The sequence below is a fragment of the Aulonocara stuartgranti genome (assembly GCF_965226115.1).
Source record: "Aulonocara stuartgranti genome assembly, chromosome: 18".
Lineage (NCBI taxonomy): Eukaryota > Metazoa > Chordata > Actinopteri > Cichliformes > Cichlidae > Aulonocara > Aulonocara stuartgranti.
This window is the reverse complement of record NC_138954.1, coordinates 8583638-8607359: the sequence shown is the minus strand read 5'-3', so window position 1 is coordinate 8607359 and position 23722 is coordinate 8583638. Positions and strand designations below refer to the sequence as shown.

The 23722-nt window shown below is 39.4% G+C and overlaps 2 protein-coding genes across 4 annotated transcripts; one reads left to right on the top strand and one right to left on the bottom strand.

Moving 5' to 3' along the window:
- Nucleotides 1-6974: 6974 nt before the first annotated feature.
- On the top strand, nucleotides 6975-11141 carry LOC309693466 (acyl-coenzyme A thioesterase 1-like). Its single transcript, XM_082512688.1, has 3 exons — nucleotides 6975-8015; nucleotides 8827-9011; nucleotides 9364-11141. The coding sequence occupies exons 1-3, from the start codon at nucleotides 7559-7561 to the stop codon at nucleotides 9970-9972; spliced, it is 1251 nt and encodes a 416-aa protein (XP_082368814.1). The 5' UTR covers nucleotides 6975-7558; the 3' UTR covers nucleotides 9973-11141.
- A 5175-nt stretch (nucleotides 11142-16316) lies between these two features.
- LOC309693461 (ubiquitin carboxyl-terminal hydrolase 37-like) lies at nucleotides 16317-21989 on the bottom strand. 3 transcript variants are annotated; one of them, XM_082512678.1, is made up of 16 exons: nucleotides 21795-21989; nucleotides 20539-20619; nucleotides 20285-20340; nucleotides 19916-19988; nucleotides 19723-19806; nucleotides 19167-19222; nucleotides 18866-18922; nucleotides 18634-18765; nucleotides 18419-18542; nucleotides 18182-18333; nucleotides 17977-18076; nucleotides 17758-17834; nucleotides 17472-17580; nucleotides 16820-16877; nucleotides 16493-16650; nucleotides 16317-16406 (listed from the first exon to the last, which is right to left on the bottom strand). In XM_082512678.1, the coding sequence occupies exons 2-16, from the start codon at nucleotides 20563-20565 to the stop codon at nucleotides 16401-16403; spliced, it is 1269 nt and encodes a 422-aa protein (XP_082368804.1). In that variant the 5' UTR covers nucleotides 20566-20619; nucleotides 21795-21989; the 3' UTR covers nucleotides 16317-16400. The 3 variants fall into 3 exon arrangements, with proteins under 3 accessions (XP_082368804.1, XP_082368805.1, XP_082368806.1); XM_082512679.1 differs by lacking the exon at nucleotides 21795-21989 and adding an exon at nucleotides 21714-21790; XM_082512680.1 differs by lacking the exons at nucleotides 19723-19806; nucleotides 19916-19988; nucleotides 20285-20340 and having other exon boundaries at nucleotides 21795-21987.
- Between the last annotated feature and the right edge of the window lie 1733 nt (nucleotides 21990-23722).

The window sequence follows — 23722 nt, the reverse complement described above, 5'->3', positions numbered from 1 at the left end:
TCATCTGCCTGTTTGATTTATTAAGCAGCATTGTTGAAAAGCTCCTTCTCTATCTCTCCTGTTCTTTGTGTTTCTGTATCTGACTGCTCCCTTTCTGTCATTTCAGCTCAGTGGAGCTCACGTCAGCTTCTGGCCTTTGAAAGGCATTATACCTGCACTAAGGGATGTATGTTCTGTGGGAACTTGAGATTGACTTTATGCTTCTGTGTTTATGAGTAAATGATGATTAATTCATTTGTGTATAGCCATTCAAATTTAAACTGCATGCAGATACCAGCAGATACCAGAACTGTAACTGAGATGTTAAAAGTATTTCACAAGTACAAGGTATAAAACATACAGGCTTTAGAGACAAGCAGAATAGGTGATCAGAGAAGTTAAGGCTGGGTTCTGAACACTATCCAATGTCCACTTGACATTAACTTGCTGTTGTTAATGGTGAGCTGTTTGTTGTGGCCCATTGTGGAGCCAAAACAGACAGGAGGCAGGTCATGATGCTCCAAAAGACTTTATCAGGGGTGAAGTTTTCAGGACTCCGTGAAACCTCACTGAATACTAGAGTTAACTCAAAACAACCCATAAAAACTGCTGGGGTTGAATTCTTTGCTGAATAATTGTATTGTTTTGGTGCTATTTAAAGAAGATTTAATCAAACTAAATGGAACTAAATAACATAAGATTTGAAGAGGTTAATCCTACTCTAGTCCAACATTTGTACTTTTGTTTATGTCACATTAAAAAACATTGAATTTGGAAAACATTTCCATTTCTGCAAAATCAGTTACACCTAAAAAATCTCACTGAATTAATTGAAGGTGATTTAAAGGATCTGGAGCAAGCTGGGGTATTTTACCTGGATATTAATACCCCTGGTTTTTGGCCTCTAACAATAACTTTTTGGGATTTTCCCTGTTTTTTTTCCCTCTCACTCACTCTCTCTCAGTCCTTCTGTCCCTTTCATTCTTCTGTGATGCTTCCTTGTGGGTCCACCTGTGGATGGAGTTTCCTTATCCTGTAGTTTCTCTCTCATCATCTAATCGCTTGTGGTATTTAATGAAGGACTGGAGCTGCTGCTCTCCCTTGGATTGTTGTTAACATCATGTTGGTAATTTGTGACGCTGAGAATTCAGTGAATAGTTTAAAAGATCGGCTTATAAAGTTCAAAGTTTCATTGACACAAACAAGCTTTCGGTCAGATTAGCAGCTGATTTCTTTCTTCAAGAAGTCCCCCGTACAGTAACAATTACAAATAATACTGTCTGTTTCAGGTGTTCACCTTTTTCTTCCAACTGATTAAAAAACAGTAAGAACGAGAATGGTTTTGGGCCAAGCTGCTGATCTGGTGAACATTACAAGCCTGCCATGTCTGCACTGTGTATTATTAGGCCATGTTCATGTAGTCTGCACCGTGTAATTATCTTAGCAGGCTGCTGACAAGAGGAGCCAAGATCTCTGTCCCATGTGGTGCAGATGTATTTATTTTTAAGACTGTGTTGTATCTTTAGGACTTTAGTAACAAAGGACAGAGACAAAGACTGTTTTAAAGTCAGTTGAAGAAAACTTGAAAGCCAAAATTCTTCTTAGACTATTCTTACACTTTGCTCAATAATGCATCACATGATATCGGCTCCCCTTTCTTCACTATTTCATGCTGCTAGCTGCAAGCTTCTTTTTATTTATTTAGTCCATCTGGAAGCCATAATGAGATATTATCCAGTGTTTTATTGTGCACTTTAAAAGCACATTTACTGGGTTTACAATAATGAAATCACTCAAATTTTTTGAGAAAGAGCTACAAATTTGAACCTAGAGGAAATGTGTGAAATAATTTGAAAGGTCCACTCTGTTTCTAAACATAATGGTAAATGGTCTGTATTTGTATAGTGCTTTACTTAGTCCCTATGGACCCCAAAGCACTTTACACTACATTCAGTCATCCACCCATTCACATACACATTCACACACTGGTGATGGCAAGCTACATTGTAGCCACAGCTGCCCTGGGGCGCACTGACAGAGGCGAGGCTGCCGGACACAGGCGCCACCGGGCCCTCTGACCACCACCAGTAGGCAACGGGTGAAGTGTCTTCCCAAGGACACAACGACCAAGACTGTCGGAGCCGGGGCTCAAACCGGCAACCTTCCGATTACAAGACGAACTCTTGAGCCACGATCGCACCCTACATTATGTTATTAATAAATCTTATTGATTGTAGCTGTAAGAGGTCAGTAAATAATTTTTTTATATATATATATCTGTAGCACATGTCTCATACTATAATTTTTTTATGAAACTGGCAAAACAATCAAAAACCACAATCTGAGAGCTGCCTTGCTCTTGGAGCTTTCACGGGAAACTAAATCCTAGCAATAGTGATTGCGATTTGATTAACTGCAATGACTGGTGTAGAAAATTCCTTAGTTCTTGTACACTTTTTGTGTAGTTCTTGATTTTATCAACACACAAAGGAAAAAGTTGGTCTCCAAAGTCAAACAACTTTTGATTTACGCAAGAGCGCTGTTCTTTAGTCTTTGTCTCATTCCTTGCACAGTGCATCCAAAACAAGCAGAGCCACCATATCATCTCCTTTTAATTCATCTAAAAAGGACACGAGGAAACAGTGATTGTAGAAACATTTATTCAAATCCCTCTGCGGCCCTTGTGTTTGGCAGTGGTCCTCGGGCTCTTGCCAACATGCAGACAGCGAACGTGTTGGCCTGCTTTTGAAAACAGATGATCAAAGATTTCCACGTTTCTGGTAAAAGTATAACAATTACATGTTTATCCCACACATTTTGTGCTTTACATTGTTCCCAGTGAGGCCTGAATAGGCATAGACATCATGTCAGATTCTGTGTTGCAACACTACTGCATGGAAATCTGTATTTTCATAGTTTTTAGGAAAAAAAATACATTTAATGTTTGGTATATGATACCGTACCGTGTATATTTATGTAGATTTAAAAAAAAAAAGCCCCCTGGCTTAACAGTGCAGTGGTTACACTGCATCAAGAGGGAGCAATAGGTTAACATCATGGGTGTTACTATTTCTGTTTTGAGAGTAATGCCTCCTGCAGGATTTGAAAAACTCTGTAAAACAATAGATAACTAATGAAAAGCTGAGATGTTCTATTAGGAATTTTCTGAGAGGCTTAAATGGGCTTTTTATTGTTAGTGTGTTCAAAACCATTATGAAATCCACTTGACTTTTTTTTGGTTGCTCAAACAAAAGTAAATGAAGTCATCAAACAAAGGAAAAGAACAAACTAACACTACTCAATCAAAACTTAAAACAATACACATTTAGTGTTGCACTTGCACAAGCTTGAGCAACATCCTAAAGCTTTTTTCTTTTATTTTTGTGCCATAATTGTGGTTTAAGATGGAGTACAATTAAAAAAGCCATCTAAAAGGAGCTTTTAACATCATCTGTACACATGTAGAATTTAAAGACTTGCATATTTGCTTGTGCATATACTGTGCAGCAGTGGTGCTGCACATCATCATTGCAGAGATCAGTCATGATGTGACCCAAATATCTAACTTTAGGCACCACATTTAAAACCTAAAGCTTCCTGAGTGTCAAGCAGAGTGGACCAGTGATTTGTACTGAATATCAAAGCAACAAGGTTCTGAGTCTCAACCCAGTTTGTGTGTGCATGTTCTTTGCCTTTCTGGCTTCTTTGGACAGCCCAAAAACATGCATGCAATTAGGTTAATTAGTCATGCTAAATTGACTGTAGGTGTGAATGTGAGTGTGAATGGATGTGTTGCCCTGTGAGAGATTGGCAACCTGTCCATGGTGGAACCCAGCTTTCCCTATGACAGGTGGCATAGGCTCCCCCCGCCCCCTGTGACCCGGAATTAGGTAAGTGGAAGTAAATGAATGGATAGATTTCCCAAACAGAATGGATGAAAGATTTGTTTCCAATCCTTTGTAGTTAAGCAATCAATACTAAACTCTTTTTAGCGTTGATGTAATAAATAATAAACTTGAATTAAAACATGTTATTTCACTCTATCACTCATACTTAAAAATAACAATGAAAAACAAACAAACAGAAAAACAGCCTGGTGTAAGCAGTGCGTTAGCAAGAGGATGTAGTTATCACCCAATGCTTCCAAGCTTGGTAAGCAAACTATATCAATACAATATATTGGTGTAACAAACTAAATACTTGAACATCACACACTAGAATTGGAGCACAAAGTTCTTGGACTAGCTGATGATTTGCATTTTTAAATAATACAAAACTTACCCAGTTACGTGGCTGAGAGGTCAATTTCGGTGAGGCCCACTAAAACAGTACTGACCTAGTTTCCACGCACCTGTCACTAAATGTGGCTACATCCACTTGCACACAATTTAAATGGGTAAGTTATATAAAATTCCACCCTGCATGAAGCTGTTACAAGTAGAAAATTAGCCATAGATACAAAAAACGGCTTTGGTCCAAGCTGTAAACAAGTGTATTCCTACTGCTGAGAGTTACTCACTTCTTTGGATATAGCCTCAGGTGCCCGTTAAAAGAATGGCAGTTTTTGGCATACTTTTCAGCCTCAGAGCACAAAAATCAGTTTATGTAAAGTTTACATCTACATCAGTATGAATTCAGCTTAAAGCCTTTTCATTTAGCTTGATATAGTGATTGAACTATAACTAGATTCTAGACCCTCACTTTCACCTTGTCAGTACATTTTTGCTGTTGTTATGATTATTTACATACTCCCACCGTCCATCTGTCACATCACAAGTAAAATAAATTAATGGGACATAAAGGCTTTTAGATGATTGTAAGTAACAGATCAGCAGAGTGAAGCTTTATTTCACATTCAGATGTTAGTGCAGAAATGATCATGGATTACAAATTAGTAAAAGTGTTCAAATGTCTGGAGGTTTAGGTTGACCTTTTATGCAGTTTTGTGCTTTTCTTCCATGTCTTATTGCCATAAACTGTAACATTTGGTGGAATGATGTGATAACTTTATCTGCATAAATTCTGTGCAAGAAAAATTGCAAACTACATTCAAATAAAACTGTTTGTGTGGACAAGATAACAAAAATCTGGTGACAGTTAAGAGAGAAAAGCTCAAGGGGAGAGAGAATACAGGGTTTATGTCATATAATGAAGCTGAATAATCAGCTGTTTTGAATTTGTGTTGTTAAATAAATTTGGAAAGGGATAAAAATCCTCAGGGGCAGTAAGATACCAGAATCCTTGCTTTTCACTTATTTTGGCAGCTTTTGTGTTGCGAGTCAGTCACGAGCGTCTCACCTGTACAGTGAGGAGCTTCTCTGGAGTACATCTCCTATAAAAAATTAAACAGGACTTTTCTGAATAAGCAGACAGTGACTTAAGATGAATTTTTAAATGGATTACGAAGTGCGCCCCAGGGTGGCTGTGGCTACGATGTAGTTTGCCATTACCGGTGTGTGAATGTGAATGGGTGGATGACTGGTTGTGTAAAGCGCTTTGGGGTCCTTAGGGACTAGTAAAGCGCTATACAAATACAGGCCATTTACTATTTTAATGGAAACATACATTTCCAGAAAAATGTTGATATATTTTTTTTCTTTGCTAATTTGAAAAATCTCTTGAGTCCTTGAATATATACAGCTGTCATGGTCTCGGTGTCTTAAGAGCTCATTTTGTCAAATGATTTATGTTCTCGCTGTGACCCTGGATTACATAAGCAGAAGAAGATGGATGGATTCATGTTGTGTCACATTTCCTGTTTTATTTTGGTAATGGATATGTAATGTGTTTTGTGTTGAGCTAACTTCCCCCGTCTCATTATACTGTATCTATATTGTCTTCATGTTGTCTCAGTCTCCCCTTGTTTATTGTTGTGTTGTCCCTCTGTGACATATGCATGGTTTGCATATGCAGGACTCTAAAGATATCCCCATGCCTAGATTAGAAGCTGGTGTTTTACACAGACAGTATGATTAATAATGAACAGAAAACAAAACAAATATCAAAAGTACACATACATAAGAAAAGAAGAAATTAATCCCATGAATTCAAATGTGCTTCAGAATAAAAGAATGAAACAACAGTTGAACTCGTTTTTAACCCTGTAAAGCCTGAACCATGAAATAACTACAAAATGGTTCATCTTTTTGACACAGGTATTTTTTTAACTTTAGACCCATAAAAAAAATTAAATATCAATGTGCATGTATGAGTCTTAATTTAATTAATTTTTTTATTTTTTTTACTTCAGCTGGCATTTTTGTGCAATTTATTGCTTGAAATTTTATTGTGCAATTTCTTCAGATTTCTCAGGGGGAAAATTCACACTAATAATGTGGAAGTCTCAAAAAAGTCATAAAAACTAATGTATTAAATATGATACACTTGGCATTTCAGCATTATGGGAAATATTCATATAAGATACGCTTTAGATCTCTGGAGTAATTTCAGCGATTACTCCAGAGCCAAGAGCCATTAGTGTCATTTGTTTAATCCATACAATTAACCAAAATTCCATAAACTTTAGGGATTTCAGTGTGTCATTAACTTTCAGTCCCCAACAACAACTTCCGTTTTCTCTTAAAAAAAGAAAACCTAGCGGGGCCCACCCAATCTGAAATCCTCCCTCTAATTAAAATACAAAAGAAATGTATATGTTTCCTTGAAAACAAAACAAACATAAACAACTCAGGCTATAATTTGCTATTGTTACCCAATCATATGCATAATGTTAAGGCCAGTGTGTGACCCCGCCTGCCACAGGGATACAAATTTAAATACATGAGCAGAAAATTAAGGTCACAGTAATGAATAATATCACAAACTAACCACCTCGTACTACCAGTTCGAATTCACTTTTTATATAAGTAAATTAACTTGTATGAACATGTAACTACACATACTTCCGAGTAATTCCAAACCGAATTTCTGTTAATACTGTGGTCCACCTGCAGCATCTTTACAGCCCACCAGAGGGCCCCAGCCCACACTTTGGGAATCCCTGCTTTAGAAAATTACTTTGGACACTAGAATGTAGGGAAAAAATGACCTTTCACATCCAGTAACTATGTGAAAGGTCATCAAAATGCACCTGTGAGAGTTTTCTCCAGTGACTGATCAGAGCAGGAAAAATACCCAGTGTATTATTGCTTGTTTCTTTTTCTCTGCATCATTGGCATTAAATTTATGAAGTTTTACTACTGAAAATTTTGATATATCCCAGTAGACAGCTGAATTAAAATTAAATAGGTTGCTGTTTGTAACAAAGCTGAAATGTAATTTTCAGCCTTTAAAATTTCATGTGGTTAAAAAGTTGTGAGATTTAAAAAATGCTGGGACATTAAAAAGTGCCACATTTTGACCTAACACTGTATACTTTCTGGTCTGTAACTCCAGTAATCTACATAGTATGTAGCATTGCGTCCTCAAATATATTGAAGTTAAAAAAAAAAAAGATCTGATTCTGATGGTGTCGAGTGGGAAGCATTCCAAGAATGTTTCTTTTTTATTTTCCTTGCAATGACCCATTTGTCCAAATATTGAACATTCATGGAGTTCAGTCTTTGATCTTTCAGAAAAGATGTCCTCCCAAGTCAGGCTGAGGCTGCTGCCGAGCACCAGGTGTCTGTTTGATGAGCCCGTTCAGCTGAAAGTGGCCGGGCTGCGGTCAAGGCAGGTGGTCACAATCAGAGCCACATCGACCGACGAGAGAGAAGTGGTGTTCAGCTCTTCAGCCACTTACAGGGCAGATGATGGCGGAGAGGTCGACCTGAACCGAGACCCCTCACTCAACGGGAGCTACGTTGGAGTGCAGCCCATGGGTCTGCTGCAGTCACTGAAGGCAGACACTTTGCACAAGTACTTCTTCAAGAACAAAGCTCTGAACCCTCACGTGGTGAAGTTTTCTGTGCATGAGCAGGAGGCGGATGGCAGGATACTGGCAGAAGAGACAAACGAGAGGTTTTTGATGGGAGACGGGGTCAGTCGGGACCCAGTCAAAGAGGGGAACATACGAGGAGTCTTGTTTACACCCCCAGGTACTGTATGTGGTTTTCCACTTAGAAGTATTCACTATCATTACAGTGGGCCCCCTTTTTTTTTTTAACAGGTGGCGAAGGTATATTTTCTGCAAAGGGTACATCACTTTTCTTGATTCAATTTCAATTCAATTTTATTTATATAGCGCCAAATCACAACAACAGTCGCCTCAAAGTATTTATATTGTAAGGCAGACCCTACAATAATACATACAAAGAATAACCCAACAATCAAATGACCCCCTATGAGCAAGAACTTTGGCGACAGTGGGAAGGAAAAACTGCCTTTTAACAGGAAGAAACCTCCCGCAGAACCAGGCTCAGGGAGGGGCGGGGCCATCTGGGGTGAGAGAAGGAAGACAGGATAGAAGACATGTTGTGGAAGAGAGACAGAGATTAATAACAGATGTCTTAAAAGATGTCTCAGTTCCTAAAATGCATCTGGAGGACAGAGGAGGGGGTGGCTTGTCAGATTAGCTGTAATCATATTTGCACAGCTGTATCCTTTGTAGAAGTACTTATTGTACTACTTTGGGAAGTTATTTAAAAGTATCCTTAAATATAAAAAAAATGTGTTTAACACCTCTGAGATCATAAAATACAGCACTAATTGGGCTGTAATGAAACTATATGATGAAACTTACACCAAAATCACGATACATGAGTGAAAAACATTTTAATTCATATTTAAACTGGAAAACATAGATGAAGTGTTGAATATGGATCTTTTATTGTAGGGCTTTAGGTTAAAGTTGCACATTATGCATGATTATAACCTACTTACATGAAACTTTTGTTGTCTGTGTTCTAGGAGAGGGTCCGTTCCCTGCTGTGCTGGATCTGGGCACCTTCATGTCTGAGAAAAGAGCCTGTTTGTTGGCCAACAAAGGGTTTTTGGTCCTCACGATTGCTGTGTTCAGTGACAGACAAAATATGAAAGAGATACATCTGGACCCCTTTAAAGAAGCCGTGGATTTCTTACGCCACCACCCCAAGGTGGGTCCAGTGGGTGACACTTAAGCTAGCAGCGTAACTTTACAAGAACCCATGTAACTGTGTGTTCAGACCGAATGTGAAGCAAATGTTTTTGGGTTTTTTTTGGGGGGGGGAATGATTGCATGCGTAGTCTGTGAAATGCAGTGAACTGGTTAAAAATCAGTCAGGTTTGAAGAATTGCTTGGCAAAAAGTGAGACACTGCTTTAGGGAGTCCTAGTTATGTGTAGTTACGAGTTATGTGCCAGAACACCCATTTTTTTCTTTAAACTGTTCCAGTTTAAATGCCCAGCAGGTCACAACTTTTAATACTTTGGAATTGCCGGTTTCTGAGCTCTGTGTGTTATTTCACAGGCAGGCAGTAAAGGAGTCGGCATAATATCAAGATCAAAGGGAACAGATATCGCGCTCTCTCTTGCTGCATTCGTGCCCGGTGTGGAGGCCTTAGTTTGGATCAATGGCACCAGTGCCAGTGTGGGCACTCCCCTCTACTACAAGAAACAGCAGATCCTCTCACCCTTAATGTTTGACTTCAGCAAGGTGATTACCACCAAGTCTGGAGCAAACCTTACCAAGTATGCTACTGAAGATCCCCTGGAAGAGAAGAACAAAGGAAGCCTCGTCCCCATTGAACGAGCCAAGAGCCAGTTTCTCTTTGTGGCTGCAGAGGATGACCTCAACTGGGACAGCAAGGCCTACATGGACCAGATGGTGGAGAGACTGAAGCGTCGTGGGAAGGAGAACTTTGAGACTGTTTTTTATCCTGGAGCTGGACATTTGCTGGAGCCACCCTATGGACCCTTCTGTTCCTCTGCTTTCCATGGGATCCTTAGCTTCTCAGTGGTGTGGGGAGGGGAGCCCAGGGCCCACGCAGCAGCAGAGATCCACCTGTGGAAGAAGATAGAGGAGTTCTTTAGAACTCACCTGAGTTGTGATGCTGCACAGGCTAAAGCCAATTTATAAACAGGATTTGAAAGATAAAACAAAAAACAACTATTGAATATATTATTTTATTTGCTTGTGAATATTTTCTGTTCTGTCTTTGAATGCATTTCATGTTTGATTTTAATATCAGAATACTTTAATAATTCCTCAGGGAATTATGTGGGTTACAGTTACTCCAGGACAACAGTAAATGGCCTGTATTTGTATAGCGCTTTTCTAGTCCCCAAGGACCCCAAAGCGCTTTATACATCCAGTCATTCGCCCATTCACACACACATTCACACACTGGTGATGGCAAGCTACACTGTAGCCACAGCCACCCTGGGGCGCACTGACAGAGGCAGTAACTTCTTCCTCACCTCATCAAGCTCTTCTGACTGCTGCTGAGCTCCAAAGCTTTTTACCTGCTTGGAATTTGTGTTGACTGAATACATAAATTCATAAATCAAGTTTAATACAATGGCAGCAAAGATTAAAAGAAATATTTGTGTTCAGCTTGTGAGTGACCATCCTACAGCTATCTGGGTGAGGTCACTACCAGAAAACAGCAAGGAAGGAGACCAAAGACGCCACCTGGGAGATATCGCTACAGAATAAATGTTACAATACAAATGCGAACACACAGGAAAAAAAGGTTAAACCATACAAGACCAACTCCAAGTTAAAGAACTGCATTATTATAGCACATTTCTAAAGTATATTTCACTACCACAGTAGTACAAGGATGAAAATGGCACCACAGAAAACTAGCACATTACTCATCAATGCTGCTCTTTTTTATGATAAATAACAATGTATTTTAAAATACTGATGTATTGAAAAACAAGACAAATTAAGTGTAAAAACCTTTGACTTGTGGTTGTGAAAGTATTTGCACCACTATCAACTACAGCAGACTCCAAATGCGATTTTGTCATCCTTTAATAGGTAGAAAATGGAGAAATTAAAGTAGAAATGACTAAGTCCTACATTTGTGAGTGTTAAACAAATGTATTCCTGCTTCAGCATTTAACTGTAATGACAGATTAACTGCTAACAGACATTATCTGTTTATTAAACTCAAGAATTAAACATAATTGAATTTATGACTGTTTTATAGGTTCACCTTATTTGTTTACCAATCTAATGTCAGTCATCTCAACTCTGTATTGTCTTTGGTTGCTAGACTAACAAGCCAGTCCAAAACACTCTTTTCTGCTTTGGGGCGGGACAAGTGGTAAAGGTTCAGGTGAACCTGTGGGACCTGACACAGAAGCTAAGTCCTAAGAATTAGTGATGGGAATTCCGGCTCTTTTTAGAGAACCGGCTCTTTCAGCTCGGCTCACTAAAAAGAGACGGCTCTTTCGGCTCTTCAGGTTGTTTTGTTGCTTTAATTAATTTATTATTAACAACAATATAAAATTATGCACAAAAGGAATTACTAATGTAAAAAAAAAAAAAGTGGTTTTATTTATGTATGTTTATATATAAATATATACAGTGGCCCCTAGAGATAAAGCCCGTACAAACTCCAAAAAGCACGTACAAATTCTAAAGGACGTAGAAACTCCAAAACACATTTCTAGCGTTAACTGAACTTCCAAAACAGAGCTACCTAGATCACTTAAATTACACAATTGAAAGCATATGTGTATTGTTTGTGTATTTATACACAGGCACTCATATATATTCAAATAATTTAAAGAAAACGTTCATTTATCGATAAAACAGGCGGAGCGAGAACACATCCGGGACTTTTTCGCGTTCTCGGCTTGATGCATACTTTGAATTGGAACAGTACTTGGTCTCCGACTGATGACGTATCACGAGTACACGAGAACACAAGTACAAACAAGAGAAAGGGCCTATGCTTCAGGTTTAATATGGACAAGTAAATGTGTGTCTATGTGGGGGCCCACTAGTACAAATGTGGTTTAAGTTGACAATAACTGTTTTAGTTGTACCCTGGGGCATTTCAAAGGTGAAAGCCATTCCACTTTAAAGGTATAAGGTTTTATGAGTGAAACCAGAGTTAGGACTTAGGAGGCCTGGTGTTTTATTTTGAAAATCTTAATTTATATACCATGCAGTAATTGTTACAACATTGGGTTTTATTTTTGTTCATTTCATAAGAAAGTAACTGTTTTCAGTTCATTTTTTCCTTTCCCAAATAAATACCTAGTCATATACAGCAGTACAATGAACCCAGCCCAATCTCACGCTAGCTTTTACCATAGCTTTGTGGGAATGGGCAATTGTTTGCATCGTCTGTCACACCAACCCTCTGCATGTCCTCCTTCACTACATCCACAAACCTCCTCTGTGGCGTTTCTTCTTTGTAACATAAATCTGTAACATATTGTTAAATAGTCTAGTCCAGGGGTCGGCAACCAGCTGTGGCACGCGAAAGGTTGTTAAGGTTAAGGTTGTCTCCTTGACCTGGAGACAACATATAAGATGACACCGCCATGGACCTCAACCTGCAGGCTTTGTGTTACCTGTTTCTTTATACAGGAGCATGTAGGGGTGGACTGCCTTTTTATTTGATTACCCTTTTCTCATGTTTTTCTTAGTTAGGGACATTTTGGGGGACGTTATACTCTTACTTGTTAAACACATGCTCCCATCCACTCTCTTGGTCCAGAAGCTCCATAATCCAAGTGTCCCAACTCAGGTCTGATGGCATTTTTTCAGTGGTGCTTTTAACCTCTTGGGAACTTTCACTACATTCCTTACTTGATGCAGAAAGAAGAAACGAGTCAGGGATGCATAGCAAGCACAACAAGACACCAGCAGCCCAACCTTTCACCAACTGAAGACATTTGCAGCACCATAAAACATGACAGAGAAGAGCTGGGACTATGTGAAAGGGTGAAGTGCTGCAGTAAAGTTGCAATGGTCCTATCTTTTATACAGTCTATGGTTCACTCTATTAAGATGTGATTATTTCCAAGGTCCATTTAGTTTTAGTTAGCTGAAGCTAAACCAGAAGTTAAAACGAGATGGTGAAAAACATTTTTAGTTAATGTTACGACTGTTGTCGTAATGTTGTCTCATATGTAAATCTGAGTGTGCAGGTGCCTTTCCGTGATTGGTGCATCCATGGGACGGCCCATACAGATTGGCTAATGACCTGGAGACAACATATAAGATGACACCGCCATGGACCTCAACCGGCAGGCTTTGTGTTACCTGTTTCTTTATACAGGAGCATGTAGGGGTGGACTGCCTTTTTATTTGATTACCCTTTTCTCATGTTTTTCTTAGTTAGGGAGATAAGACATTGTCATTTGGTTTTATTCTTTTCATAAATAAGTTTTGTACATCCTTTAGATACGGTCCCTTTTGTTTGTTGTTTTGGGGTCCACCCCGAAGCTATAGTTCGCTCCTTTCCTTTGTTAGAATTCAATCACTGTGAAAAAAAATCACCATCAAAATTGTACTGGTTGTGTGATGTGCTGCTTGGGGTCAGACAGGGGTGGATCACCCTTATATTATGGTCTGGCCACCCTTAGAAAGGCCATAACACTAACTAAAATGAAAATTAAAACTAGACTTATAACTGGCTGGTGTCCTTACCAGTGACCTTGGGTCTGAACTGTGGGCTCCTCTTTCCAGGTGTTCGTACTGCCTGAGTGGGACCAAGATGTGCTATCTCGCCTCTTTTGGGTTTTCTGCATGTTTCTGGCTCAACATGCAAGTATCCACTTCTTGACGTTCGCTGTTGGTTGCAGCCACTTGAGGTTTTTGGGCTCATTTGGGTTCTCAACACTGGGTGACTTTGATGGGAGTGAAAGCATCCTCACAACATAAATCACCACACTACCTGCTTTTGTTTCAGATTTTTTCTTTATCCTTGTTAACATGTTTGGGTACTGGGTTTACCTGTAATGCATTTTGTGCTCCAAAAGCTGTTATTTTGTGCAGCTGTGCTCCAAAAGCTGTTAGCATGACCTTTTTTATCATTAGATTGTGCCACACCAGCATCTGAGAGAAAAGCTTTGAGTTTGATTTTGTGTTTGTTTTGCAGGCACTCAGGAGAATAAGTCATGATGTTTCTTGTGTTTGTCATGCTAGTATCTCAGTGCTTGTCAATCACCAGTCAACAGTGTCACCACTGTGAACAACATCCTTCGACTGTTCGAGCCAAAACCTTCGAGAAGTCCCTGCAGCCGCTTCAAAACTCATCACTGAGCTCGATCTCTCTTTTAACACGCTGGAGACAACAATGAAAGAGGACTTTCTTTCATATGCTGCTTTGAGGGCTTTGTTCGTGAATAACAACAGAATCAAAACCATCCATGAAGAGACATTTCACCCGCTGATTAATTTGGAGAAACTGGACTTCCACAAACCAGTTGGAGACTTTGTCTTCTGGATGGTTTCAGAAGCTGATTTCTCTCCACTATTTCAATCTTTTGGGAAAAAAATATACAACACTGAGTCCGGGAAACCTTTTCGTGCCACTGAGGAGCTTGAAGACCCTCTATTTTTGAGGAGCTTTCCTTCAGTCTGTCAGTGAAAGGGATTTTGTTGAACCTTGAAACTGCCGTGACCCTGTCCAAAGACCAGCTGGCCACCTGGCCGGGTCAGTCATGGATATTCACAAATACCCCATAGTACTGGTGGAAAAGAAATATCGAGGGAAAATCCATGTTCAGACCATGTTCAGTGTGTCGTGACACTTGCACGATGGAAGAACACACCCACTTGTTGGTGCCAGAAGAGCCACTGAGAAATTATTGTTTTAGCTGGCTCATTACAAGTCGATGGCTGGTCACCTGGAATAGCATAAAACTCTGGAGCGAATAATTGCCCGATTTTACTGGCCAGGAAACTGTTTTAGACTTAGAGCTTTTTATTGTCATTGTGCAGTTTCTTGCACAGTGAAATTGGGTAAGTGGAGAGCATAGAGCCGCTGTATCTGTGCGCACCACCATCTTGCATTTCTTGCATGTTTGGATATGCGCCGATGGTGTGCGTCCAATGGTGTCAGCTGGTGAACCAGCTGGTCATTCAAAAAGCACCTTTATGCCCCTCACCATTAATGGAGGTCCCATTTGAGCGCATTGGCATGGACCTCATTTTATCGATGAGAAAAAGAAAGTCTTTAGTTCAGCTGTTGTTAACTGATCTTGACTTTGTTAATTAAACACTGCAAACCTGCCTTCAGTGTGTCCTGTACATGAGGTCATTTAGTACACCACAGCACGGTGAGTTTTTTTGAGCTGATGAAGTTCAGCCAAAACAGGAAACTTGCAGCAGGAGACAGCAACTTGTTAAAATGTTATAAAAGGTACAATGAAAGATTTTCACCCTACAGGGTTGTCAATGATCCAAGGATAAATGTCTAATTTGGTAAAAATTTTATAAGCCATTTCTGGAGAGACTGCAGTGGAAATGTTGTCACTTTTGGACTTTGCTACCTGCAGCTAAACATTTGCAGCTAAATCATTTATTTAAAAGCAGAAGCTGCAACTGATCGAGGGAATATTTGTCTGAAAACTTAAACTGAACTCCAAGGGTACCATTGCTCCAGCTTACCATCTTTACCTGAGTGAATCAGTTTGTTGAACAATCTAAATGATTCAGAAACTTCTGTGACATCAACTTAACTAAGGCTCATTACAAATTTCACAAAACACTGCTGAATACTTTTAATATTTTTTTATTAGTTATTTTTGTTTTTGTTGTTATTTTGATTTTAATAAAACAAAATAAAATAAAGAATTAAATCATTTCTTTGTTTTTTTAAATTTAATTTATTTTACAAATAAATTAATAATAATATTAATAACAACAATAAAATTAGTGCTGTCAGCGTAAACGTCATTAGGTAAAATGACGTTAACGCTGACAGCACTAATTTGTTGTTTCCAGAGAGCAAGCCAAACACTGGTCCAGAAAAGGACGATCTCTAGTAGATTTTGTTTTAACCTCCTAGGACCTGGTGTCCACATATGTAGACATAACATTTTGGGTTGTCTAGACCAAAATACAAAATTTTGCTCTTCAAAAACCTGATATCCACTTATGAGGGAGGACATTACACTGCCACTGTTCAATCGAAATTTAAAATGAATGTCCTCATATGTGGATCTCATTCTTTTGAGAAACAAAAAAAAGATAGTCCGAATCTGATGTCTTTGTTTTTACATTCATCAGGTCCCAATCAACCCAAATGGCACAGAGAAATTAAAAATGCATGCCATGAAAGTTCAGGTCTTAGGAGGTTAAAAATGTCCCTGCTGATGAGACCAGTGAATGTGGGGCGACGGTGGCAAGAAAAAACTCCCTCCTGGAGGAAGAAATCTTGGGAGGACCAGGCTCTCTGGGAGGACCCTTCCTCCTGAGGGCAATACTTACCTATACTTGTCCTCCAGTGTGCGATGGTGGGCTGGGACGACTGCTTTTCCTTCTCAGCATGACGATGACCTTAACTTCCTTCCTTCCTTCCACTTCCTGTTTCAGAACTGAGAATGAAGACAAAACTGGTTAACAAGGTAACAGGACATTTAAAAATTCTCTCACTTCAGGATGAGATGCTGTGTCTTCTTACGTTTCTCTTGTAAAACAGGATGTAGGCCGAGTGCTGCTGTTCCTCACAAACTGCAGATCCAGTTCTGTGGAGCACCTGTGCGTCATTATAGGTGAGCCAGCGATCTGATGTAGAGTGCTGACTCTCCTCAGGATGGACAGAACTACAGATGTAGTGTCCTGAAATCACATTAAGACAAATGAATCCAACTTCTGGAAGTCAACTGATTCAAGCAAACAGTGATTTTGACTTAGTGCTTCTTAGAACATCAAAAGCTTTTGTGTGTGAGTCCTTCACTGAAAAGTAGCAAGTTTTCATTTTCTGTTTGTCACAAGTCTGTTGTTTTACCTGACTCTGTGCCTCCATAATGACTGATGATGCTGACAATACTATAACAGCCACCACCCTGAGAAGGAACAAATCCAAAGAGTGTTAGTTTCATAAAGTCTCACATCAGTGCCACAATTAAGCTGATTTGCTGAGGCTACGTCCACACTAATGCGTTTTCGTTTGAAAACACATCGTTTTCTCTCCGCTTTGACCTCCCGTCCACACTGAGACGGCGTTTTCCTCAAGGAAAAACACAGCATCTTGAAAACGCTCTCGAAAACGCATACATTTCAAAACGGAGTTGTCCCGTCGCAGTGTGGACACTCGAAAACGCAGACTTTCTAAAACGATGACGCATTTTAGTCATGTGATGCAGTCATGTGAGCAATTAAACAAAGATAAGCCGAGTGCATTATACAGCAGTTGTTTTGATTGCTCTCAACTTTGACAGCCCTAAAAACGATTAATATCAGTTTGTACATGCTCCGGATAGCTTTTCTTCAAATTCTGTAATTCTCACTCACTTTTGCGCATGCGCAGGACTGGAACATAGGCGTTTTCGGCCGTTTCAATGCAGACGCACAACTATTTGAAAATGACTGAAAACGCTAGTGTGGACACGGAGTTTTCAAATCTCCGTAGCCTGAGACGTTCTGCAGTCTGTTTTTACCTGATTGGATGGCACCACCAAGTCCCTCTGCAGCCTGACGGGGTCATCCACCTTCTGAATCTTGTAGGTTTGTGTAAAGCCAAACCTCTTCAGATGCAAGATCAGAACTCTGGCAGAAAAGAAAAAAAACACAAACAAGGTAGAAAATAAGAAGAATGAGTGTCAAACACAAACAGAAGATGGGAGAAAACGACTGCTCAAATATTGTCTCGAAAAACTCTGATATTTGATGCGCCACAGTTTGGAAACCTGGTCAGTCGATCAATTCTGATGTGACCTTACTCACCTTGGCAGTGTATCAAAAGACGACTTCAGTTCTGAGGCCGTCCCTCCACAATCACAGCGATATTCTATTTCTTCTTCCTGAACAACAGCACAGAGAAAACAGGCTTTATGGTAGAAAGAAATCTCAACATATGCACACACACGCATACACACAAACACTAACAAAAAAGGTGTGTTAAGATCGCTGATACGACAACTCTATTGGAATTTGTGATCTTACCTTCAAGTATGTCTCTAACATGTTTATCACAGACCCCTCTGGAACCAGGTCAAGAGACAAACTGGTGAATTCCTCTTGCTGTGATGAGTGGTGACCGCAGCTACACATTTCAGGAGTAACGTAGTTAAAGTAAAGATCAGGTACGTGGAAAAGAGGTATATGAAAATATTGCAACCAGCTCTGCGTTTCTGAAAGACAGGCTTACCTCTTGCATGTCCTCATGTTCTCCATTTTAAAAATGTGATGGTCTTCTACTGGGCAGGTATAACTTTGGCCCAGGAGAGCTGCGTTCCTCTCCAGGCGAGGTGTGAGCCTTTTGACCTCATTGAGGAACAATGTTAGGAATTCATGAGCGTCCTGAAAGAAAAGCAGAGAGATTTAAAACAGTACATCAAAATCAGAAGGTAAAGCAAAAAACGAAATGTCCAAATAGCTGACGCACTTTCTGTGCACTGCCGGTGTATTCGGCAGCTTGCTTGCTGAATGCCTTCTTAAAAGCTCTTAGGTGGTGATCTTTAAGGCCATAATCTGTCGACTCATGACAGTCCCTGACATCAATAAGCCTTCTGTAGAAAGGAAGGGTAAACAGACATTTCTGCTGTTAGATCTCTTTGTTCTTCAGGTGTTTGAAGAAAGTAGAAGGTTGACGTAGCGCACCTTAAGAGCTGAGCTTCTGGATCTGTGCTCCACAAAACCCCCTGACGCCTGATGTCTCTTATGAACTCCTCAATGTTGAGGAGGCTCTGCAGGCAGGAGTTCATGTAGCAGGTGTTTCCGATGTTTGGAAACCTGACACACACGCGCAACGTTTACAGTATCAGTGTAAAATAATTCATTTTCTCCACTTTGACAAAGTGACCTTTGATCTTTGTGCACCACGTGTACTCACCCGAAGCGGTCTATAGTCCCAGTTTGACTTTTTATTTTTTTCCCACCGCGTGCTACACTGCTCCAAAAAGGTAAAAACACAAACACAAAATTAGGAAAGATGTCAAGATTCTGAGCAGTGTATGTGCATGTATGCATGAGCTTTGACGCTGAAACATTTTGGAGGACGTCCAAAAGTAGTAAAAAAGATGTAAATACACAAGGTGGAAGACAAATGCCAATAAAAGGGAAATAAAACAGCTCCAACTAAACCACTGCTATAAATATCTCCAGCAGCATTAAAGAGTGGCGCATTTCTTTACCTCTGATGAGACGTAGAAGGAATTTCCTTCTCTGCCACGTTTTGTTTGTGTAATTTCTGTTTAGAAACAAGAAAACCAACATCAGTAATGGCATAAAACAAACATACCAAGGGAGTCTCTCCATGAAAAGTGTCCAGTTAGAAAATTTGGTATTATTTCATATTATTTATCACTTTAGTGAGCTGTCAGCTCATGAAGCAGATATATAGGAATATCTTTAAATAAAATAAAAACAATTTATTCATGCTTTAAATTGAGTTTTAAAGTTTGTCCTATGAAATACAAAATCCTTCATTTGGTTCTGATCAAAATTCAGTTTTTACAGAAATCATCCATGAAGCTTCATTAAAAGATTCAAAAATGCTTATTTACCATAAAAAATATTTAGAGAAACATCCTGCAAGTCCCTTCAAACTTACCTTTCTGTGAAAAAAAACCGTTTAAACATCTTTGAACTTAATTTGAGGACATGGATGTGCTAAATTGCTCTTAATTCTTCTCATTTAACTGTGATGAGTAAATGCTTGATGACAGAGACTCTTTCCATAAAACATACCTTCCAGAATTTAAAAAGAAACCAGCGACACTTCTTTTGTGTCTTCACAGTGCTGCTCTCTGCCTCTGCATCGCTGTCAGTTTGCTGCAGAGGACGAACAAACATAAGTTTATTAAAAAAGTAAAGTCACTTTAAATTAACAAGTGCAATTTAAAGAGAAAGTGCATTTCATATGTTTTGAGTAAAAGCAAACCGAGGAACAGCAGAAGTGTCTCCATTTTCTCTTCTTCTTTTGACCATTTTCAGCAACAGAAGCATCCGGGATGCTGATGAGGACAAAAGTGTAAATGTTATTTTTCAAAGTGGAAAATTTTAACAAGGAGTACATGCTGGAGATTGCAGATAAAAATTAATAACTGTAATGGAACAAAATCATGTATTTTGTACATTTACACTCTACATTTTCAAACGCTAATCTCTGAATCAATATAAATTATAGACAAGACTAGAAGTAGTAAAAGATGTAAATACAAAACACCAATAAAAGGGAAATAAAACAGCTCCAACTAAACCACTGCTATAAATATCTCCAGCAGCATTAAAGAGTGACACATTTCTTTACCTCTGATGAGACGTAGAAGGACTTTCTGTCTCTGCCACGTTTTGTTTGTGTGATTTCTGTTTAGAAACAAGAAAACCAACATCAGTAATGGCATAAAACAAAGTATATGGTAAGAAAATACAATATCCTTCATTTGGATTCAAAATTCAGTTTTTACAGAAATCATCCAAGAAGCTTCCTTAAAAGTTTCAAAAATGCTTATTTACCATAAGAAAACATTCAGAGAAATGTGCTGTGAGTCTCTTCAAACTTACCTTTCTGTGAAAAAGAAGTTTAAACATCTTTGGACTTGATGTGATCGCAGCCAAAATCTCCTCAGCTTTGCAAAAGTTCAACTGAAAACAAGCAGTCAGAGGTTGTATATTTATAAACTTTCAGCATAGAATGTTCATACCCTGAACAGCAAACATCATCGTTATGATGTATGGGGCTAATTTGCATATTTTGGAATGTATGCTCATTTGAACTGTATGGCACTCGTCTCCAAGCAACTGCTACAAAATACAGGTCAAGTCAAGTGGCTTTTATTGTCATTTTAACCACGTGCAGAGGTACTGTACAGAGTGAAATGAGACAGCGTTCCTCCGAGACCCTGGTGCTATATATGACATATACGGACAAACCCAGGACTACATAAAGTGCAGTGTGCATAAATTGCAAAAATAAACAAGACAAAACAGTGCAAAACTAGACAGAACAGGACGAAACAGACACAAGACAATGGAAATGTGCAAAATGCTGAGTATTGTGCAAAAGTAACTATCGTGTGTGAAGGTGTGCGTGTGCCAGTGCAGTCACTGAGTGTTCAGGGGTCTGACGGCTTGTGGGAAGAAACTTTTCCGTAGTTTGGTAGTGAGGGCCCGGATGTTCTGGGACCTCTTTCCAGAAGGCAGCAGGGTGAAGAGTGTGTTTGAAGGCTGTGTGGGGTCCTCCAGCGAGCGGGTGTTATAAGGAGGGGAGAGGGACTCCAATAATCTTCTCAGCTGCTCTCACAATCCGTTATAGAGTACTGCGATCTAATGCGCTGCAGTTACCATACCAGACAGTGATGCAGCTACTTAGGATGCTCTTGTTAGTCCCACTGTAAAAGGTGGTGAGAATGGATGGTGGGAGATGGGCTTTCCTCAGCTTCTGCTTGAAGTAGAGACGCTGCTGGGCCTTCTTGGTTATGGAGCTGGTGTTGAGGGAGCAGGAGAGGTTCTCCGCCAGGTGGACACCAAGAAATCTGGTGCTCTTGACGACCTCCACAGAGGATCCATTCATGTTAAGTGGGCAGTGATCCCACTGTGCTCTCCTGAAGTCAACAATCTCTTTTGTTTTGTCCACGTTCAGAGACAGGTTGTTGACTCTACACCTCTACAGATGGCCCGCAGTGCAACCCTTCAGCTTCCTAGTCCTATATACAAATTTAAAGACCTAGGAGACTTACTTCTCGTCACAGAGTTGTAGCATTCACAAGATTTTCAGAAAACTTGAACTCAAGGTCAAGGTCACTGATATTCAAACTGACCCCAGAACTTTAGTAGATGCACCAATGGTATCAATTCAAAATCCTACGCTTCTCGTTCTCGAATTATTGTCTTGACCAAGCTGAGTATACAATTATGAAACAATCATTTTCCATTTTTATTTCACTATCTGTAACTAAGACAAATAAACAGTATTTGGGACACAAGTCACTATTAAAGTGGTTAGTGAGACTCCACATCTGATAACAGTATAACACACTGCTTATTTATGTAAAATTGTCACTGAAGGGTGCCATTGCTACCATGCAGTGTTTAAAATAATCCACTGTCCCAGTTTGTGCTCAGTGTGCATGAAATGCTTTACACCAAACTCCACTCAAAAAATTTGCCAATTTAAATACGTATCATTAGCAAGCAAGCAACCACACTATAAGTGCCCACTGTTAATTCAACAAGCTGTTAATATTAGATCCATTTCAGACAGTGGCAGTAATATTTTACACTGGGCAGCAAATCAGCACAGCAGGATCTTTCAGAGTGAGACAGAAACTCTGTGTCCTATTTTTCGTTAATTTTTAATAGCTCTTGCACAGCCACTGTTAATGTGATACCTTTGCACCAGATACCCTCCCATGCACCCATCAGTAAAGACTTCTTTTCTAAAGTATGAAGTACTCAGATACACCTTTCTGTACTCCTTACAGGACAATAAACCACTGATAAAAATTTCTGTAGTTAAAAAGGGATATTTGACATGAGAACACTCAACCGTTGGAGGTTATGTGAGGCCTGGAAGGTGGGACTGCTGGAAAATTAAAACGTTACGGCTTGAGTTCCACAAAGCTCAAGGTAAATAAAATACCTTTACAAATTTCTTCCATATTCTTAAAAAATTCTGATAATTTCTTTAATATCTTTTAAAAATTCTGATTGTAGCAGCCAAAAAGGAAATCACAAGGTATTGGCTCTTTCCCGGGCCGCTCAGGATATCAGAGTAGAAAAATATTGTGAATAAGATTTATGTGATGGAATCTACAGTTTACAGTTTCAGTACGACTTAAGTGTGCTTTTGTCAAATTATAGAGCAGATTTATTAAGCTCCCTGCGACCCTGGAAAGGATAAGCAGAAGCGAATGGATGGATGGATTTATCAAGCTTCTGCCGCCAGACTTTCCTGAAGTCTCTTCGGTTTAGAAATTTAGATTAAAATACTCTTAGAACTGCATATCTCTAAAAGTAAAATACAAAAAGAAACCCCCAAAACAGTTTAGAATGAGTTTAGAAAAACAACAGAACTACAGCTGGATATTTGAATTATTTTAAATTATAATACCAAGAAAATCACAACTAAATTAAAGGCTTGAGCAATGTGTGATGTGGTTAACTGTTGTTGTGGAAGTTTTCCATTTAAATAAAGCCTGCAGACGAGCGGTGAGCGGTAGCTAACAGTCTTTAATCAAAACACACAAAGAACAGACAACCAGGCTTGGTGGAGAGCCTACATGACCGTGGGGCAGGTCAGCAGAGTCTCCCCTGAGTCTAACATGGCTCTCAGTTAAATACCTTCTCCAGGAACAAAAGGCAGTACACAGCTGTTTCACACCTTAACCTCCTAGGACCTGGCGTCCACATATGTGGACTTCCCATTTTGGGTTATTTAGACTAAAATACTCAATTTTGCTCTACAAGGGCCTGATATCCACTGATGAGGACATTATACTGCTACTGTTCTATCAAAATTTTAAACGAATATCCTTATATGTGGCTCTGATTTTTCATAAAAACAAAAATAAGGTAAAAAAAAATCTGGTAATTCTTTGTTTTTACATTCATTGGGCCCCAATATGCCCAAATATCAAAGAGAAATTAAAAATACATGCTGTGGAAGAGTTCGGGTCTTACGAGGTTAAGGTTCACACTCCCTTGCTACCTACCAGAGTCCTCAAAGAGACAAAAGTTTCTTCCTGTG